Raw genomic sequence first — 21,084 nt, forward strand, 5'->3', positions numbered from 1 at the left:
TAGGAAATGTCCCCACCAGGCCTGGTAGCTCAGTGAGAGCGCCCTCCTGACACGCCAAGGTCGCGGGTTCCCTCCCTGGTCGGGGTGCAGACTGAGTCAGCCAGGGCGCAAACGCACCCCTGGGTGGGGCAGCCAATCCATGCTTCTCCCCCGGCCTCCTCACTTTCTCTAACCTCAATACATAAGATAAATTTTTACAAATGTCCCCGTACAGCAGTGTGTCCCACAGAAATGCAGTGCAGACCACATGTGCTTTACCACATCCGGAAAGGTAAAAGAAATGGGTAAAATTATGTACTTTAATCATGCAGAACATCCAAAATGTTACCATCTCAACATGGAATCAAGGTTAAGAATTAAAAGATATTTCCACTTGTTCATGCTGAGCCTTTGGAATCCTGCCTGTTTGTGACGTGTCTCAGTCGCATTGGCCACGTCCCCATGGCTCACGGCAGGCGGCTCCAGGTGGCTGGGACGGGGCAGTGCCGCCCAGACGGGGCCTGTGTGTGAAGTAGGCTCCAAGCGCATTCACCTCCCTCTAATTTAGCAGGCACACAGCAGGCACGTCCCTGCTTCTAGATTTAATTACTGCTCTCTGAAAAAGCATTCTAGAGAATACCAGAAACGTCGGGTCCTCAGAGGTCAGCTCAGGTCTGTTTCCAGGGTCGGTGTGTCCTGGAGAGTGGGCTGGCAGTCTCCTCTCACCGCCCCCCCCCCCCACGTCCAGCATGGTCCCTGTGACTGCCTGCCCACCTGCACTCACCCTGTCCCAGGCAGCCACGCGGACCTGGAGCCAGGGCACTGGCCTTGCTGCAAGGCTTTCTGGGCCCTTCGACGGCTCCCCGCTCCCTACGGGGTGACATCCAGGCTGAGCTGGCCGCTGCCTGGCGAGGCCTGCACCTCTCACTGGCGGGGATGCTTCTCCAGCCTCTGACTTGGTCGGGACCCCTGGGCCGGCAGCCAGTGCCGCGTCCTGCTCCTGGGACCACGTGGGCGGCCTGTAGAGCCGCTCTGTGCTCATTACCGCCGTTCTGGTTTTCCCACCAGCCGGCCCTTCTCTTGCTCGAGGCAGCGCTCCCTGGGTCTGCAGGTAGGCCACTGTCCTTGGGGAGGGCCGGGCGAGGAGCGCGCTCCAGCGGAGCAGGCATGTGTCCCTGAAAGCTGCGTGAGGGGACGGGGTGGGGGCAGGGGGCTGCACCCGGAGGCCATCAGCCAGCTCAGATGCCTGTCCGTCCGCAGGCCGCCCTCCGTGCTCGCTTCCCATTGGTCCTCTGAATGAGCAGGCGCCTCCCTTCAGGGTCAGACGCTGAGAGGGGCCGTCCGCCGTTGCCGCTGGACTCACTGACTTACAGAGATGTGTCCTGTTTACATTCCTGCTCGTTTCTTTGATTTGGATGGTGGCCAAAGGCAAACACAACTTGCCCAGTGGGTTCGAAACCGAAACGGATCTTTCTGAGTACACAGGCTGTTGCGTGGTGCGAGCGTGCGCACGTAAAGGTCGCTCAGCGGGGCTCCCTCGGCCTGTGCAGGGAGAGGCCCGAGGGCCCGCACTTTGTGTTGTGTCTGTCAGACTTTGGTGCGGGAGGAGTGCAGGGAGGAGCAGCTGAGCTGAGGCGGTCGGCTCGATTGGGGCTGAACTAACAAAGTGATTTTCTAAATGAGATGGCGGGACCTGGACTTCCAGTCCTCGTCCCGCAAAGCCGGAACCCCAACCCCGTTCCCAGCCGACGGGGAATCCGTTCTTTGACCAGAAGTTTAAATTGCTGGATTTATAAATTGTCTTAAAAATGTCTTCTTTGAACAGTTGAATGTGTTACATAGTATTAAGATGAAGTCATCAGACTGCCCACGCCTTTAACTGTGTGTATTTGGACGACTGGATAAAATGTATCGTCGCAGAGAACACAGTAACACTTGGCTCGGAAGGACAGCTTGCCCGATAGCCGCTCACAAGACCTAAAAGCCAATTGTTTTCTGCCTTATTTTTTTCCTTTTGAGTGTATAATGGATTTTTAGGAAATTTTTTTTTGGCTTGTGTGTTTTTACGAAATTGGTCTTTTGTAGGAAAACAATAGGGGCGAGGTGTTTTTTGCTTTGTCCTGCCGCCTGCGTGAGCGGCTCTGGATGGAGGTGGAGACAGTGTGACCATCAGCCCGCACCAGTACGGAAGCGGAGCGCTCCACAGACCTCCCGCCGTCCCTGAGAGGGAAGGCGTGGGCTCAGATTTTCAGCAGATGTCCCAGAGCAGAAAACGCCCTAGATTGGTTTGGGGACTTGGAGCAAAGTTGCTGCTGGTGGTTTTTGACAAGGATAATTTAAAAGGACAGAAGAGAGCCATCTTTTTTCTTGTCGCCTTTTTCCTCCAAATGAGGTGACTACTGGTATAATCCAGTGTTCGTCAACAGCTTTCCCAGTTTCCCTGACTTCTAAAAAGAGGATTACTTCGTTTCTGGGTGAAGTTCATCTGGGCCAGTTCCAGCCGGCCTGGGTGGCAGCGTGCGGTAGGGAGACAGACAGCCTTCCTAGAATGGACCGTTTTTTTCATCCAGACCAGCACTCACCCCGTAATTAGGGGAGGCCTGGTCTGTGCGGGGCCAAAAGCAGCCTTGGCCACCGGTTGCTCGGGCCTTCTGGGTCGGTGTTGGTCTCCGGCCTTCATTTCCAACATACACAAGTGAACACCTTGGCGGAGCAGAGGCTCAATGTAACGTGCGCTCGAGGCTGTGCCCTCGTGAAGCTGGACCGTGTAACTAGTGACGAGATGCTGTGCGTGTGGACCGTCGTGCAGGCAGGGCCGTCAGCTCGGCAGGCAGGTGGTCGCCTGGCCTCTCGGCGGCATGGGGGCTAACGTACTGACCTGGCTTCTGTCGCCAGGGTGGCAGGGCCTTCCTCTGATGTGCCCAAGGGGTGGGGACGCTTTGGCCGGAACCCCCCCGGAGATGTGCCTTCTCCCTTCTCTGCACCCCTTTTGTTGTGCGTGGTGCGCGTCCTATGGAGCATCGTTCTGGGGCTCCTACACCTGTTGGACACCCTCCCTCTGGGCAGGTGGGGGGTTGTCACGATGTCGTCAGAAAAAGTGGGGAGATGGGAAGGACCCGGTAGCGGGAGTGGGGTGGGGCGGAGAGGAAGAAGAGCTGAGGTTTGACTTGTCCTGCTCCCACTCGGGCAGGTCCTCATTCGTCGTGGCTGCTTGTCAGAAGTCACCCGAGCTTGGAAGTGCAGGCAGAGCCCTGCACTAGGGCTTTCCCAGCCTTTTCCTGCTGATCCGAGAGCCTGGGCGAGTCACCATGGCTGACGAGGGGCCCTGAGGGGGCCTGTGAGGGGAGCATCTCCCAGCAGCTGGTCTGGCCCACCAGCTCGAGGGGAGAGGTGGCAGTGCTCGCTTTGGTCACCGTCACCAGCAACCCGGTGGTTCCAGCAGAAGTGGACGGGATGGGCAGCACCTCGTGCTGTGGTGGAGACACGGAGGAGGTGGGGTCGTTCCTCCCCACCCTGTTGGAAGGGCCGCTTCTCAGGGCTCCTGCCGGCTCCGAGGCGCCAGCGAGCAGCACACAGGAATGGGGGCTCCCGTGCAGTGTGACTTCTGGCGCTGCCTGGGTGGTGGCCTCTGCCGCACTCTGTGCTGGGGGCCACATGGCTTTCCCAGATAGAGCCCCGCTGTCCTTCACGCCCCAGGATTGACGGTGCATCCCCTGAGAGGGGCTCGGGGACCCCCTTAGATGCTGTGTGCCGATGCCACGGTGCTGACAGCGAACGGCGAGTAGCCCCACTCCCTGCCTGGTGCAGCTGTCATCCCCAGGGCAGTCCGGGCGCTGTCCCCTCTGCTTCCTCACTGCCGGCGTCTCCATCCCTGGCCCTGTCTGCGGGGTCAGAAAATGCGTGCTGTGTCACTAACAGCGAGGGAATAAGCAGAACGACGAGGAGCCGTTCGTTTCCCTTCGTCACAGCAGCGGTGTGGAATCCAGACCAGGGCCCCCAGCCCGTCTCAGTGGGCGGTGCTCGCCTCGTGTCGCACTCAGGCCCCGTCCGGACCCTGACGGGCACACACCTGCTGGTGTCCTCACACTTGCTTTGGGCTAGAGCACGCAGTGGCATCCTGGGGGGGGGGGGGCACTGGCAGATTTCAGGGGTGGTGGCAGCCGTGGGGCCAGCAGCGGTTGTCCAAGTCACTGTCACTCGTGGCCACGGTCCATTCTCCGGTGCCGGCTTTGCCAGCTTTGTTGCCGCCTCCTCCCCATTCGGTGGGTCCCTCCCAGGAGCTCTCCAGACGCGTAGGGGCAGAGGGCAAGCACCAAGACGGGCCCTGGTTGCATGCTGGGTGGACGGCCAGAGAGCCCTGCCGTCTGTCCCCAGGCGCCCGTCTCGAGGCTCTCTGTCCATGTCTAGTCTTCTGAACACGAGTAAGTCCCTTTTGCTCCTGTCGTTTCCTAGGGCTCGAAGGTCCTGGTGGACGCACGGGACAAGCTGGGGATCCCGTGGCAGCACCCCGAGAACGAGAAGCACGGCATGTTCCTCATGGCCTTCGAGAACAAGGCCGGACTGCCCGTGGAGCCGGCCGCCTTCCAGCTGTACGTGCCGGCGCTGAGCGCTCTCTGGGGCGACTCCGGCATCAGGGAGGCCTTCAGCCGCCGGAGCGAGTTCCAGCTGGTGAGTGGGCCCTGCGGGCCGCGGGCGGGATGTCCTCAGAGATTCTGGGGAAGTTCAGGCCGGCCGGAAGTTGCTCTGAGCCCTAAAACTCAACAGCAGAAGCACATGGCGGAGCAGACTGAGCTGTCTGGATGGTTGGGGGCAGGGACAGAGCCGACTCGCTCAGGCTCGGTCAGTCGTTGCTCGCGGCTCTGCAGGACTCAGTGCCAACGCTCCGTGTGAGGCGAGGAACCCGGATGGTTTCGGTCTCATCGTAGCAGGACCCCAGTGCCCCTCGAGCAGCGTTCCGGCCAGCAGGCTCAGAGGTCTGAAAGTCTCGGAAAGCCTGGTCGTCTTCGTCACTGCGGCTCATTTAGTGTGTGACTCTGAAGACAGACAACGTGGGCGCTGCCTCTGGCAAGGCGGGCAAGTGCACAGAGGCCACGGTGTGCCGCCCACGCAGGAACAGCCCCAGCCTGCTGGCCTGACGGAGGGCCCGGGGCTCGGCACCAACCAGGCGCTGGACGGAGGGTGAGGCTGGAGCGTTGTGTGCACTTTGAACTGCGTCTCGGGGCTCAGTCCCCTGTGGTTGGGAGTGGCGGCAGCGGAAGGAGACCTCAGTAGCGCCCAGCTCAGGGGCGAGGAGGGGGCCGGCAGGGCAGTCGGGGAACCCCCCCGTCCCTGAGCCACCCTGGAGCAGGTGTGCGGCCTGCTGGGGGGGCAGGCGGTGCTCACTGTGCTTACACGCACCGTGCTGGGCAGACAGGGATTGCTTGTGCGCAGCTGCCACGGAGGCGTTCAGAGCAGCGAAATAACAGATCCCAGCCGCGGTTTCCCCAAAGTCTCTGTCACCGTGTGCAGGAGGGTGGGCTTGCTGGAAGTCCAGTTCAGACCCTGGGAATCCAAACCAGGGCAGAGGTGTGTTTGCAACCCAGCCTCATCCCGCCCTGTGGTTTACCGCTGTTGGTTTTCACTCAGCTCTCTGCCTATGGTCTGACTCATCGTGGTCCTCGAGGTCGGACTTCCCTCCTGACCTTGTCTGGAGGTCAAGGGGCTCTGCCGCCAGTGGGTTTCTTCCTGTCCTGTTAGAAGGAATGGAGTCTTGGGGACGTTCCCAGAGATGGTTGGGGAAGGCTGGCCCTGCAGGCCGAGTTTCAGACCCGGGGGAAGCCGCCCATGGTGGCAGCAGATGGGCGTCACTGCCTGAGGGCCCCGAAAGGGATGGGGAGGTGAGAAGCAGCCTAGGGCTCAGCAGGTAACACTCGACTGTCAGGAGGCCCTCGGGGGTCAGTGGCCCACTCCTCACATGGATCTTCACGGGCTCCGTCCTCAAGGTCAGCGGTGCCTGGGCACCTCTTCCCGCCCTCACCCCATGGGGGCAGGCTTCTGAGGGCTGCAGAACCAGCCTCCCCCGTCCTCGGGCTGCATTGTGTCCTCGGTGAGGTTCTGGCTGCTTTGTGTGCCTGGGACAGACATGGTCTCTAGATGGGTGGCGGTCTCGTCCCCTTAGGAAAGAACAGACCAGCCACTTCCAAACGGGCTTGACACCACAGGTAGGCGTTCCTTTGGGAACTAGCCTGTGTTCTCACTGCCCTTATTTTGACCACGTTTCCAAGGACTTTCCCCAAGCTTCCAAGACCCTAGAGGCCTGGGCTGCACAGAAGACGGGGTGATTCGTAGAAGGGACAGGAAGTGTTTGTGATTCCCTGGGAGGCCACAGGAAACAGGGATGTCCTGTGCTCTTTCGGTGCCTCGTCCCATGTTCTTCTAGGACAGACCCTGACTTTGTGAAGGCGACTTTCACCTGCGGGGGAATGGTCTCTCGGTTGTGGTGGACTGGGGGTAAGAGCGGAAGGAGCAGCCTGCTGGCCGACGCTGGCTTCCGTCCACAGGCTGTCTGGGCTCAGGGGAGAGTGTCCCACTGTCCCCGAAGGCTGTTGCCAGGCCGGCCGCCTCTTTGCCCACCTGCGTTTTTCCCGGGCTAGTCGTAGTCTTCTTCCTCTTTCCTCCCGTCACTGCACCCTGCAGATGCCTTTTTCAACTGCTGCGGTCTAAGGTTTGGGCCTGGCGAGGACAGGAGAACCCAGAAGGGGCGGTGAGGCCGGTGCAGTGCGGGACGCTCCTCGGACCAGCCTGCCACAGGCGGCAGCAGTGGGTGGCCCACGCAGAGCAGCAAGGACCACTCTCCCCTCGTGCGGGAAGCTCAGGGCACACCGGCCTGGGGGTGACGGGACGGGTCGCTGCGCCAGCCCGACCCAGGGCCCCGCTGCCGGCCGCTCCCTCAGGCCCGGCACCCAGAGTGCAGCCCAGCTGGGGGTGGGGAGGGGTGGAGAAGAGCCCCCCTCTTCCGGTTGGGGCGACTTCCTGCGAGCGCCGCCCAGCAGTCCTGGGGAAGCTCATCGGCGGGAACAGGGTCCCAGGGCTCCCCACAGGGAGGCTCGGCTGGCGCCCCGTCACAGAGAAGCCGCCAGCAGCTGCTGCCCCAGTCCCTCTGGAACCTTCTGCCTGTGTTGGGGGCGGGGCGGCTGGGCGGGGGCCTTAGGGTGGAGCTCCTGGGAGACTGGGTGGGTTCTGTGGGGCTTGCAACTCCCCCTGTTGAGTAGGGAGACCCAGTGGCATGCGGTGGATGTTCAGTGACGTGTGGCTCCCGAAGACACGGCGCCTGTGCTCTCGGTCCTGTGTGTCTCTCATTTACAGAATCCATTCTTTCAGCAAATTCTTGTGGGGCAGACACCACGTGTCGGGCACTTCCAAAGCCTGGGAGAGACAGCAAACAAACAGAAGAAAGATTTGTGTCCATGTGGAGCGGGAGACGGACCGTGCATAAGTGAGCAGGGGAGGGGTGTGCCTGTGTGCACGCATGTACACACATGGCTGCCTGTGCGTGAGGGGGAGATAGAGCGGGGGCGTCTGCGTGGGGTGGGGTGTGGCAGAGGGTCCTGGGGCAGAGTCACGGTTCCCCCCCGTTTCCTCACCCTTCTCGCCTGGCGGTCGAGGCGAGAGTCCGGCCCCGGAGCCAGACAGCTTCGGCAACACGAAGCCGTTTGGGTTCCTGCTTCTGCCGGTTGCTCTTGATGCCCTTTGCTTCTGTTTTCCTGCTGGGAACACGTTTCTCTTAATTCTTAACACCTTTTGAAAACAAAAAACCTTCCATTCTGAAACAACTGCAGATTGACAGGGAATTGCAACAGAGGTCCCTCGCGCCCTCTGTCCGGTCTCCCCCCAGCGGTGACGTCTCCCGTGACTGCGGGGACACAGCAGGCCACGGCACTGGCGTCGGTGCCGTCTGCGTGTCTGCCTCACTGCCACCTGGGCATGTGTGCGTCCAGATGCAGGGGGTCCCCGCCACCTGTTAGAGCCACCCCCACCCCTCCAGCCACTGACTTTTTCCTCCATCTCTAGAATTTTATCACTTGGGGAATATTGTCTAGTGGAATTGTGGAGGATGTGATGTGAGACCAGTCCACATCCTTGCGGACACCACGGGTGCACGTGTACTCCCGGTAACGTTCCACAGTGTGGAGGCACCACAGTTTCTTACTAACTTCGTCTGTGGTTAAATACACACACCTGTGCACGTGTGCACACATACATGAAGAATGCGTCACTTTTACTTACAGGACAGTTCAGAAATGTCAGAAATCAATGAGTAATTTCTGGGCAAAATGAGGTTCTATTTCAGATACTAGAAGATCAGAGATTACTCTCTTAATTTGGGTTTGGACTGTGTATGCACCAATTTTTACTTTCAAACTAAATTGACCCCACCCTGTGACACCCAGTGGAAAGCCAGCCTTCCTCGAGCCCACTGTGAAAGTGGGGGGGACCTGAGAAACCCTCAGACCAGCCCCCCATTTGATAAGGAGACCGTTTGCCAGAAGTGACAAAGCCATAGGGCGGCCTAGCCAAGATAAGAACAGAAAAACTCACTGGGCCGGTTGGGTCCCAGGCAGCCAGCGGGTGGGTTCCCCTCGGGGCAGCTCTCGCCCGAGGACGCGGGAGCAGGAAGTGGAGGTGTCTGCTGTTCTTGGACACGCACTGCAGAGCAGCTTACGTGCTCTGGCTCGTGGTCCTGGCTCCTGCCCCAGGCTTCATTAATCACGAGCAAAATTACACCCTTACGGACCTCAGAGACCTGCTCGCTCCTGCAGGGGAGTGAGTGTGGCACTCGTAACAAAGGTCCTCGAGGAAACCCTTGCCGTGAAGCTTTCTGTCTGGGGCTCTGTAAGCCGGCGACATAATGGCCCAGAGTGGAGACGGGGTGTATCTTATGGTAGAATTAATAATGGAATATTTTACGTGATAACAAGGCCAGAAAAGCTAAAGGAGAAGAATAACGGGTTTTACTGAGTAAACATTTTTAGCTTTTGTCTGGCAAAAGTCAGCATGAAACAGGCAAATGACAAATCTGGGAGAAAATCTGTAACCTTTAACAAAGTCGTTCTTAGCGTGTGGAGAGGGGACGAGTCGCAGCTGCCACCGTGCTCCCAGGTCAGCCAGGGAAGGGCTGGCCCGGCGGGGAGCCGAGCGGGGAGGAGCCAAACCACCGCCTGCCTGCCGGTCACAGAGAAGCAGAACAGAGCAGTGACGAGGCAGTTCTGTGCCACTTAGGTCGGCAGCGATCGTGGAGAGCAATGTCCTGCACTGGCTACAGTCCTGGGAACAGGAACCCTCGTGCATGGTGGTGGGAAGGTAAAGTTAGGACGGAGTTTCTCGGTGTGCGCGTGTGTCGTAATTGTAAGAGTTCCAGCTTCTGGTTACAGTCGGCCAGTTGCCCAGAGACTTGTGCAGGAAGTCATGTTAAATGCCAGATAAAATGCCAACAACTCCTTAATGAAAGCGTCTGAGGCCTAACAGGGTTATGAAGAGTCCCCGGGCCTGACCTGGAGGCAGACAAGCAGAGGCCCAGGAGCTGAACCACGAACCCCAACTACAGTTTTTGGCTGGCTCTTCAGGGTCTGAAAGGGAGGTAGAAATTTCAGATGGCAAAAGCAAACCCCCAGCAGGGGGGCAGAAGCAGTGCCACCTGGGGGCTGGCTCCCCGGGGACGTGTGGCCAAGGACCCAGTGCTGAGAACCTAGCTCCGGGTGACCCCGACGGGCCATGCTGTGCCTCGGTGCCGGGCTGAGGCGTACGGAGACCCCTGGAAAAGGCACGCGCTTCCCAGCCCTCGGAGACTCCCCACAAACGGCGTCTCTAAGGACGGGCGTCGCAGAGGTGGCCATAGTCACAAGGAAACCAGGCCTATGCCCGGGGTCAGAAGGATCAACAGACGGCAGAGACAGGGCCACAGTCTCCAGATGCCGGACTTACCAGACACAGGTTTATCTTCATCGGTTTAAAGAAATAAATGTTGCCCTGGCTGGTGTAGCTCAGTGGATTGAGTGCGGGCCTGTGAACCAAACAACTGCGGTTCGATTCCCAGTCAGGGCACATGCCTGGGTTGCAGGCCAGTTCCCAGTGGGGGACGCACAAGAGGCAACCATACATTGATGTTTCTCTCTCCCTCTCCTTCCCTTCTCCTTCCCTTCTCCTATAAAGATAAGTAAATAAAATCTTAAAAAAGAAGAAGAAGAAGTAAATGTTAGAAAATGTCCTCAGGAGAAACCGGAAACTATTTGGGACAACATGATAGATTTTAAAAGAACAAACTAGAACTTCTAGAATTAAAAAATACCCAAACCAAAATCTAAAGCTCAGTGGATACTTAGGCAGTAGTTGGAACATAATAAAAGAGAGTGTGAATGGACTGGAAAGACCCACCGGAAGGAAGTATGAAGACTGTAGACCACAGAGACAAAAACGGGAGAGACGAGAGGCAGGGAGGTGCAGTGGACAGAGTAAGAAACGTAACGTAGGGTTAAGCAGCAGTTACAGACAGACGACCGGGCAGAGGCTGTTTTTGAAGAGATATAATGGCTGATAAGATGTAACCAGCTGCATTAATAAGAAAGAACCTCTAACTAGACGTGTATTGAAACCACAGAAAACCAAAGACAGGAAAGTCTTACAAGCAGCTATAGAAAAAGGTAGAGACAGACTTTGAAGGAGTAACATTTTGGCAGCTTTCTTCGCGAAGCTGCAGCAGACGCCAGAAGGAGCGGACACTTGGGGGTGGCGTCCGTGCGAGGAGGTCTAAAATTCTGTAAAACTGAGGGCCACACAGAGACATTCTCGGACAGAGAGCGAGCTGGGCGTGCGCAGCTCCTCATTCAGCAAGAGGAAAGTGCTCCCAGGTGGAGGGTTCAAAACAAGGACAAGGAGGGCGAATCTATCACTTTTTGCTTTTGGTGCCAAATCTACGGGGATTCCTTGCCACATTCACGGTTAGGAGCATTCACCCTGTGCTTTCTCCTTATACTCGGATGGTTCTCCTACAGTCAGGTTGGTCCATCCTGAGTTAATGTTGGGGTGTGGAGCGAGGCTGGGGTCCAGCTTCCTCCTGCGTGTGGACGCACGGCGGTCCCAGCACCCTCCATGGGCCGTCTGTTCTTCCCCACTGGGTGGCCCTGGCCCTCCTGATGAAAACCGACTGGTTGTGCATGTTCGGGTCTGTTCCTGGACTCTCCGTTCTACTTAATTGGTCTATAATGTATCTACTCTTCCGCCCGGAACACACTATTCTGATTACCGTAGCTTTGTAGTCAGTTTTGAAAGCAGAGGAAGCGTGAGTCCTGCTCCTCACACTTTATTTTCATTTTCTGCAGCATGGCTTTGATTTGCATTCCCCAGAGGACTGACAATGTCAGGCCACTTTTGAAGAAGGATAAAGTAGGAGGGACTCCTCTCCACCAAGGCCAGCAAACTGGCCTGCAGGCTAATGTCCATGTGGCCAGTTTGGACCCCTCGCTGAGAACGGTTTTCTCTTTTTTAAAGACTTAGAAAAAAGAACATGCAACAAAGTCTACTGTATCTGGGCCACTGAGCCTAAAATATTTACCATCTGGACCTTTACAGAAAGTTTGCCAACCCCTCATCTAATAAATCAGATACTAGGATTTATTTTTTTCTAAAACTTTCATACAGTGGAGGTACTGGTGCAGTTAGGTAAAAGTAAGTTGGTGGAACCGCACAGAGCGCATTGAAATTGGACTCCCACACGGGCACGTCCGATTTCAAATGGATCAGACTTCAGAATCAAGAGCACATAGAAAACCTTCATCATCTTTGTGTAGAGAGGAACATCTTGAGTCATTACCTGTGTAGACGCTAAAGGAGAAGACTGATCACTGACCACCATCAAATTCAGAACTTTCATATAGAAGCGCCAGCAGCTGGGCAAGCAGAGGACACGTTCACCACCTCTAACTACAAAAGAAACGTGTCCAGAGCAGAGAACCCCCACAAATGCACGAGAAGTCCGCAGTTCAGCAGAAAATGGACTATGGGCTTGAACAGCCATCCCCAAGAGGAGGAAATGATTTTATCCCGTGCTCACCAGATTCGCTGAGATTAAAACACTCAGCAGTTCTGAGAATTGGAAAGGATGCAGAGTAGCAGAAAGTCCTGTCCCCCCTGGCGTGGCGGGGACGTGACCTGGCGTGGCAACTCGGAAAACCAGATCGGTGGTGCCCGAGGAAGTTTGCACGGCGTGTGCCCCGGGGCTCAGTCGCCCACCCCTCACTCTGCACAAAGGCACGCGTGTAGACGTCTCAGCAGCACACTCACCTATGGAAGGGGCCCACATGTGACGGTCCAACCATGGAGCCGGGAAAGAAGCTGCGCTCACTCTGAGCACTGCGGTGACGTGGCGAGGGACAGCGCCCCGCGTGGCAAAGACTCGGCCGTGGCCCCACAGGCAGACACGACAGGGGAGGTGCACACAGTGAGGTGCACGCCTTGCGCTTCCGTCCCCACGGCCCATGTGTGCTGCGCAGCTCCCTGAAAATCCGGCCACGTTGCTGAGGGACACAGGCCCACGCGAGCAGTCCACAAGGGAGCAGTGAGAAACGGCATCTCCAGCATCGGGGCAGCGGTCCGCTCCGGGAGTCGGAGCAGCGCTGCTCAGGGCCCACTTCTCGGCCGGGGAGGCCGTTGCCTCTTCGGTTCAGCTCGCTTTTATCTCTTGTGCGCTCTTAGGGTGCGCCATGGTCCACAGTAGGAAGAGTTTGGAGGGACACTGTAACTAGACGAGTAGGCGAACACTATCTGTAAAGAATGTGGACCATATTGCCTATAAAAGCAAAAACAGAAAGGAGGTCATCTGAGCGCTCCGCCCCAGGAGGCACCGGCTAGTTAGACTCCCGACCTCGGACGGGCCGCGCTGCAGCTGCTGGCGGGGCCGAGAGCGCCGCTTGTTGACGTGAAAGCAGCCGTGCTCCGTCCAGTGGGGGCAGGTCCCGGGGCCCAGCGTGTGGCGGAGGGCCCGGTTCTGTGTGGAAAGAAAGAAGTGTGCACACAAGTGCACAGAACAGTGAACCCTGGAGTAAGCCTGCCCACCACACGGCCACAGTGGTTCTCTGTCTCCGTTTGTTGTATGTGTTTATGATTGTAAGACCTATTTTTTTTATCGTTTTTTACTTTCCGTTGTGGGGTTTTTATTCGCGGTCGGGCATCTGCTCCTCCCATGACAGCGGTGGTCATGAAGTCCTTGAGGACCAGGCTGACGGTGGCAGTGACGTCCCCCTGGGGTCATGCCACATGCAGGAGCAGGTTCGAGTGCGGCTTTGCTCACGTCCCTGAGCCAGTGTGGCCTAAAGGGACCTCAGTTTGCCTGTGGTCTATTGCATGTGTGTTTCGCATCATTCTGGGGCACTTTATAACAATTTCTCCAGCGCTCATTTCTGGGTGTGTGTTTCCCAAGCCGTGCAGTGGGATGGGCCTGGCTGCCTCACAAACACGCTTCAAGCCACGCATGACCGTCCTTGGGGTCCTGGCCCCACGCTTCGTTTTGCCTAAGTGGAGGAGGCCGGCGATGCCTGCCGAGGCTGTGTTTCCAAAATGCTCCTGGCGCCCCAGCCCCCCACGGGCTTGGCTTTGCCTCCGACCTGCGTGTTGACTGTTGGTGTCTGCTCCTGCTGTCAACTTGCTGGTCGCTGGCTGCCTCTCGTTCCTCCTTCATAACTCTCGTGTTTCAAATATTTAGGCCTTTCACTCTCTCACAGGCCCCCTTTGTCCACCCAGGTGTAGTCTGGGAGTGTCCATCCCCTCCTCCATTTGCTGGCGTCACGGCAGCGCTAGAAGTTTGGGGGTACACTCAGGCCAGGAAAGACCCGCACTAACCAGCCCCACCCAGGCAGCATCTGGGTGGGGGGGGGGCAGCTGGGAGGGGGCGGGTGGTCCTGGTGGGCAACAGGAGCAGCAGGGGGAGAGACAGGGTCCTCCGACCTGTCTCCCAGGTGTGCTGTCTGGTGGATCTGTGTCCTGGGGCCAAGGAAAGGCACAGAGCTGTTGCCAAGGTAACAAACGGCATTAAAGCAGCCTGCCGGCCATTGGCGTGACTCAGGTTCAGTGACTTGTCTGCATTTTAGCCCTAGAATTTCTTGTTCACACTCCGTTGTGTATTAAAAAGAGTTGGCACGATGGACCGAAACACACAGTCCGGGTGCATCCTGTCCACAAGAGACTCTTCGAACGCCCAGACCCAGATGGGTTGAAAGAATTCTACCCAAAACTTAAAAAGAACTTGCAGCAACCATTCTCAGACTTTTCCAGAAAACTCAGGAGGGGACATTCCTGACTCGCTCCGCGAGGCCTGCACGACCCGGACACCAAAACCAGACAGACCGTGGGAAGGGGCGCTGTGGGCCAGTCCCCTTTGCCAACAGCAGCACAAACGTCCTCTACGAAGCGCTAGCAGGGAGGTCCAGCAGCGCCGAGATAGCGGCCCACCCCGATCAGACGCAGTTTGCGGTGCAGCGTGAGCAAGCCAGTGCCACGTGGCAGCATGACGAGCCGGAAATGTGTGACCGATTCCGTGCAGGAGAGGCGTTTGACGAATTTAACACCCTTCCCCGATAAAGCCAGCACAGAAACTGTGAATGAACAGCAGCCACCACGACATGACATAACAGCCCTCTTTGGAAGACCCACGGCTGACGCACTCCTTAATGGTGGGAGACCAGAGACCCCGTCCGAGCGAGACCCGGACAGGGCGCACCTGCCCATTTTCACCATTCTGTTCGCCGGGGCGGCAGAGGTTCTAACCAGAGTGGTCAGGCAGGAGGAAAAAGCAGTAACAAAGGCATCCAAGTTGGAAAAGAAATAAAATTAGCTCTGTTTGCCCTGAAGATTCCACACAGTCCTGCTGGAGCTGGTTACCGAGTCCAGCAGAGGGGAAGGCTGCACAGCGACCGTCAGCTGCGTCTTTGGACATGACAGTGAGCGCCCCGAAAAGGAAGTCGGGACCGGTTCCACTTACAGCGGCATCAGCAGCGTAAAACGCTCAGTGTCGCTGACCATGTTCCGAGCTGTGCTTCATGCTCCCGCGACGCCAATGACTTCTCCGTGATCCTTGGCACATACGAAGAACACATTTAAAGTCCCCCAAAATGAAAATGAGATACTTAGGGGTTAACTTAGGCAAGGAGGGGAAAGACTTGGGAATGGAAACTGCTGGGAGGAGTTTTGTGCCGCAGAGGGTCCATAAAGTGAGAAGGCAGCCCGCGGGAGGGGAGCAAGCGCTAGCGAATCACGCCGCCCCACGCAAGTCGCCCTGTGAGAAGAGACAGAGGGTGTGAATAGACATCTCTCCACAGACGATCTGTAAAAATGGTCAGCACTGTGTGAAGAGACGCTCCGCTTCAGGACCAATCGGAGAAGCGTAAATCAGAGCCACAGTGAGATGCTGCCTCACACCCATCGGGGTGGCTTTGCTGCCGAGGGTGAGCACCGGCCGGGGCCCTCTGGCGTCGTCTGTCGGTGGCCGTAAATCGGCGTGGCCGCCCTGGAGAACAGTGGTGTGGCTCCAGAAACCTGGCCCCAGAACCTCCACAGGCTCCAGCGACTCCTCTTCAGCTCACACCAGAAGAACTGAGAGCAGGGTCTCAACAGGACACCCACACCCACATCCACAGCAGCCAGAGGTGGAAGCCACCCAGGGGCCCCTTGACAGGTGAACGGGCAGCACAGGGGTCCATCCACTGGGACTCAGCTCCAGACGCAAGGAAACTGACACGCGCCACAGCGGGCCTGGGCTGGGAGGTGCTTGGCAGGTCCCAGAAGGCCACGCGCAGTGTGACGCCTTTCCCATGGGGACGGTGAAGTGGGCTCCTGGACACAGCACGCAGAGCAGGGACAGTGAGGGGCCAGGGAGGCCTTTAATAGAGTTTCAGACCCCTACGGGGCAGAGTTCTGGAGCTGCGTCTCCCAGCAGCGGAGCTGCCGAACCGCACACTCCAAGGTGGCTGAGCTGGTCGGTTCCACGTGCTCTCCGCCCGGTTCTAAGTAGAGAGTGTGGTTCACTGCAGAGCGTGAAGACCGGCCGCTGTGAGTGGGCACAGGGCACAGACCTCTGGCTTGGTGCCGCTGGTCATCCTCGCCGCTCGGGAAAGGTCTGGCTCAGGAAACCCAGAGGGGGTGGTACGGTTTGGAGAGTTCTCACCGTCCCCTGCCCACTGGTTCACGCAACAACCTTCCCGGATTAGCTTCCGCCGTCAGCAGGATCGGTGGGATCTGTCCCTTACATTGTAACAGAGTGATTTTAAACGTCGGGTTTCATTCACTAGGGGACTGGGCCAGAGTGTGGCCGCCAGGCCCAGGGGCAGCTGCTGTGGGAAACAGGGAGGGAAGACTGGGACCTGCTGCATGGGTCCCCACCGCGGCCCAGCTGCAGGGGCCCGTGGCTCGGCGCCCCTCTGACCCCCAGAGAACCGGGAAACTCAGACGCACACAGAAGCGACCCCAGCCCAGAGGGCAGGCCTTGGCTCGGTTACGCTGGCCGGGGGTCCGGGTTTGAACGTTTTGGTTTCCCCCTCCCCCAAGTAAGAATATGAGACTTTAGAGTCCTCAGTTTTTTGTTTTTTGTGTTTTTTTAGTTAGGATTTTAGCAGAATATCTGAGTGAGGAAATTCTGTAGAGTTACGTCAAGTGAAAGTATGATGCGGGTCCCCCAACCACAGGGAGGAAACCCATCTGTACGTTAGACAGCAAATTTTGCCGTCCCAGCACCCACAGAGAGGGTCCTGGACTTTGCCTTTAGCTCCCAGCCTCCGGCCACCAGGGACACCATAACCCCGAACAGGCCTGGGCTGCCGCTCCGTCATGGGAAAGCACCGTGTATGCGGTGCTGAGAGCGCCGACCCCCTGTGCTTCTGGGGTGACTTTGCCCGTGAGCACATTTCGTTTTTCCTGTTCTTTCCTATTCAGCCTCACAGCAGACTCAGGGTCTCTGCATGGTGGCAGGTGGGGTGGCCGTGTTAGTGCGAGTGAGGTGTGAGCCGGTCTCCCCAGGGGAGCTGGGGGGGCATGGCCAAATCAGCAGCAAACCCCAGGGCCCGGTTTCCCATTATCACTCATTTTGGCCTTGGCTGCAGCGGATCACCAGGAAATGGTACACTGGTTTGGGCTTTTTTTAAAAAAAAAATAAATCTCTGCTTCTCCTTGAATTTTCTCTTTTAAAAAGGAACTTCATGTACCAGTCTTAGTGTAGAATGTGATAAAATTTTGTCTTCCCCGGGCTTTAAGAAGCAAGATGTCATAAAATAACCCTGCAACTCACTCTTTTGTTTGCTGACTTTGAAACACATTTTTGGAAATACCAAGCAAATTCTCCATCGGAGAAGGTGGAAAACATGTGGCTTTGAGAAGCAGTTTATTGACACCTTCCAAGTGTCCCCTTTGTCCGGGAGGTTCCCGATGCCCTGGCCGTGGGGGGCTTACGTTTCCCGTGGCCCTGCTCCTGGACAAGCCCCAGGTTGCACTGAGGAGGCTCCCCCAGAGCAGCCCGCCTTGCCCTCGAGGCATGCCGCGGGAGCCTGTCCGAAGGCGGCACTTTGCTCCCAGGGTCCAAGGTCTGGGTTCCCTCAGGCTGGCACCAGGGCTCAAGGGACCTGTATTTCACACCCTGTTTCCACCCGGGAGAAAAGAGACGGTCCCTGGGGACCCCAGTTACTGACTGAGGTCTGGCCTTCAGGCTGTGTGGCAGATGGAAGTGGTTTCCCAAGACACCCCCTTCCGCCTCTTACAGACTCTAGAGAAAGATCCCTTTGCTCAGCCAACTTTCTCGGTAAGGGAGCCTTCCTGGAGGCAGAGGACTAGTTGTGTGCGTTGCCCAGGCTGAGAAGAGCGTGCAGTGAAAGTCCCGGGTTCGCAGTGCCGGGCACACCCCGCTGCAGAAGCAGCAGCGACACAGGCAGTGGCGGGCGCCGCGCTCAGATCCCCTCCACAGTGCTCTGCAGGTCGGGTGGCGTCACCCTCTCGCTTTGCACTACCTGTAGCTTGCAGGGTCTTTGAGAGCTGAAAAACAACTTGGGGGCCAGCCCACGGGAGCTTCCTCCCACCCAGCAGGGCTGCCCAGGGGCTCGCTCCGACAGCTGGCAAGGCCGCAGGGCAAGCCCTGTGTGGCTGCCCTCCTGGCACTGTGCTGAGTGTGGCTCCTGTGCTGCCCTCAGGTGGTCCTGGCTCTCGTGCCCTGGGGACCTAAGTCTCTCCTGCGAGTCACCCTGGGCGTGTGCCCACCCTGGTGGTGGGTGTCTCCTTGTTGGCAGGACGCTTCAGAGACGATTCTGAATGGAGATGGGAAGGGGCCTCCTGAGGCCGCCTGGCGTGCTGTCCCCACAGAGGACAAGCTCGGGGTGTTTGTGGAGGGCGGGGCTGAGGCTGGGAGCACAAGAGCCCTTTATGAACAGCGGCCCCCCTGCCCTGGGCCCCGCCCCTCTCCCCGGCCAGCCGCGGCGCTGCCAACTTTCCCAAAGCAGCTCGCCGCCCCGTGCTTCAGAGAGCCACACTGCGGTGACTCAGACTCTGGCAGAGCAACGGCGGCTCTGAGCCCTCCTCTGTCCCTTTTGTTCGGGGAGGTGGGGGAAGACCCGCTGGGGGAGTGTCCAGCAACAAGCCCTTGGACCCGTGGCTCTGGCCCGCCACCTCTGCCTGCCGCGGTGGCCGTTGGCTTCAAAGCTCTGCCCAGACACGGGGTTTGTGCTCCGCTTGGCGCCGGGTCGGGTCAGGCTGGGATCACCGTCCTCGTTCCGCTCCTGGGCACATGGTCTTCGGTGGTCAGTTCCACTGGTGGGCTCAGCCCTGCACATGGGGTGGGTGGGTAAAAGCATGGCCTGTGGACTTGACCAGCATTTTTGACCTCAGACAGCCCGACTTCCAAGCTGTGGTGTCTTCACCTAGGACAGCGGGGACTGCTGACTGAGACCGGACTACATGCAACGACACGCGTCTGGTAGCACACTGCCTGGCACAGCAGTTGCCACAAAGCTGCGAGTGGTGTTGTTACATGGCTGAGCGCGTGGTCCGTGCTGAGCCAGCCACGGACTGTCCTTGGTCTCTCAGACACCAGGGTCCCGCTGGCCGCTCATCAGCTGACGCTGTTTGGGGCCTGCCCAGCTGCCCCTGGACACAAAGCCATGCGGGTCTCCAGCCTCAGAGGCGGAGCAGGCCGGGGTTTAGAAACAGCGCCCTTGGCAGGTCCCCCTTGCACAGGTTTCTGCTCAGCTTGCAGGGTCCACTGGGGGTGGGAGGCAGAGGGTGGGGCGGGTGCTATGGACTGTGGTGTTGGTGGGATGGCTCAGTGAGGGCCAGGCCCTGCCGTGGCCCACCGCTGGATGGCCGGGCCTGCCACTGTCCTGCATTCCGGCACTCGGTGTGACAGATGGGCTCCCGAGCAGCGATTGAGCGCTGGGTTCTGAGTGCCCATCTAGAGGGCCAGCTGACACCGGCCCCTCCCAGGAGGACAAGAGCAGTCTTTCCAGGGGCTGTTTGCACCCTGGCAGCCACCGTGCCGCAGGGCGGCTTTTCCTCAGGTTCAGGCCCGTGGAGGAGGACCAGTGGCTGCCAAATTGTGCATGAAGTGGGCTTGTTACGCGTGTGCAGGGCGGGGAAGCTGGCGGGGAGCGTGGGCCTGTGCCGTGGCGTCTCTTCTGTCCTTCACAGTTTCAGAGGTGAGCCGGTGATGGCCCAGGGGTGACAGCCCCCCTGGCAGCTCCGTCCGCAGGGCCTCAAGCTCTGCCCTGGCGTCAGCACCCCTAGGCAAGTGGGCAGGAGATGCGCCTGTCGGAGTGCCCTCACCGTCCCCGTGTCTCAGCCAGAGGCTGCTCCGAGCAGGGTCACCGCGGGCTTTGTGGAAGGGGGAACGGGCACAGAGAGCAGTCTGTCCGCAGGGAGCCCTCCGAGCAGGGCTCGAACCGCCCCCGAACTCCGTGCGTGCAGCTCAGGAAGGCCCCCCCGGCCGCGTCTCGGGGGCGGAGGAAAAGGCCTGGGTTCCAGAAGGTCTGTGTTTGTGACTTCCTCTGAGTTTTACTGTCCTGGGTCCAGAACAACAGCCTGTCCCAAGATGAGTCATGGATCGAGCGCAGTGACCGGCCGGCCTGTCAGAGCAGGAAAGGACGGGGGAGCTGCAGGGAAGAAGGGGTCCCACCAAAGAGTGACCCCAAAGCCATTTGTGAGCAGGGACCCTGTCCCCCAGGGGGCCGACAGCTCCTCGCTGTGCTCCTGCAAGCAAGAGTCTGGTGGGTTGCTGGGGCAGCCCCAGGGGAAGAGGCCTGGGGATGTCCCTAGAGGGGGGATCAGGAGCGGTGGCAGCTAAACTTAGCTCCCGGACAAGCTGCCTGTGCAAGGAAGTGAACAGGGATTGGGAGCTGGGGGTTGGAAAGACTTAAAGGGACAGTGACAAGCTTTAAGAGGTTGTCCTGCGGGTCCTTGTGGGGTGTGTGCCTGGACCTGTGGTGTGGCATCCTTGAGACCTGCCATTATGTCACAGGTGTGTCTTTGGAATAAAGGACAGGCAAGCTCTGTGTGCAGTGTCTGGAGAGGCTGTGGGGCGGGTTGGCTTGGCTTGGTGTGCAGGGACAAGTGCATCCCTGGTGGCTGGCCGTCACTTGGGCAGAGGTGGGTGTGCACAGAACAGGGTGGCACTCCTCGGAAGTCGGCCTCGGAAAACCACAGCTGATGGCCTTTTGGTCAGCCCTCAACATCTCCCGTCCTTCCCCAGGCCGAGACTCGGGTCCCGGGGAGGAGCAGCCCTGGGCAAGCAAGCACAGACCTGGCCCCACCAGGGTCCCACCTCGCACTCAGGGTTCTCCCCGTTAGCTCTGGTTCCTCAGCCTCGAGGCACCAGGCGGTTTTCTGTGTTTCGTGCTTTTAAGGTCCAGTGTCTCTGTCACTGTTGGTGTCTGTGGTCGCATGACAAAGCCCCAGGCTGCTTCCTGCTCGAGCACCCCAGGGGCAGGAGGTGGGAAGGGGAAGAGGCGGTGCTTCCCCTTCAGAGGCTGAGAACCGGGTCCACACGGGGACAGCCCGGAGGGATGCCAGGTCCGCAGCGGTGGCTTCGTGTCAAGGAGGAGGCTGCAGAGA

General features: G+C 58.5%; 1 protein-coding gene across 1 annotated transcript in view; it reads left to right on the plus strand.

Moving 5' to 3' along the window:
- Nucleotides 1–21,084, plus strand: part of GNA12 (G protein subunit alpha 12) — a 43,172-nt gene that overhangs the window by 16,295 nt on the left and 5,793 nt on the right. The window contains exon 2 of the mRNA XM_037057913.1: nt 4,432–4,647. Within this exon, the coding sequence (XP_036913808.1) occupies nt 4,432–4,647 (216 nt within the window). The remainder of the gene's footprint in view (nt 1–4,431; nt 4,648–21,084) is intronic.

Source organism: Sturnira hondurensis, unplaced genomic scaffold (assembly GCF_014824575.4).
Source record: "Sturnira hondurensis isolate 20B ecotype Veracruz unplaced genomic scaffold, ASM1482457v3 Scaffold0009733, whole genome shotgun sequence".
In the NCBI taxonomy this organism is placed as follows: Eukaryota; Metazoa; Chordata; class Mammalia; order Chiroptera; family Phyllostomidae; genus Sturnira; species Sturnira hondurensis.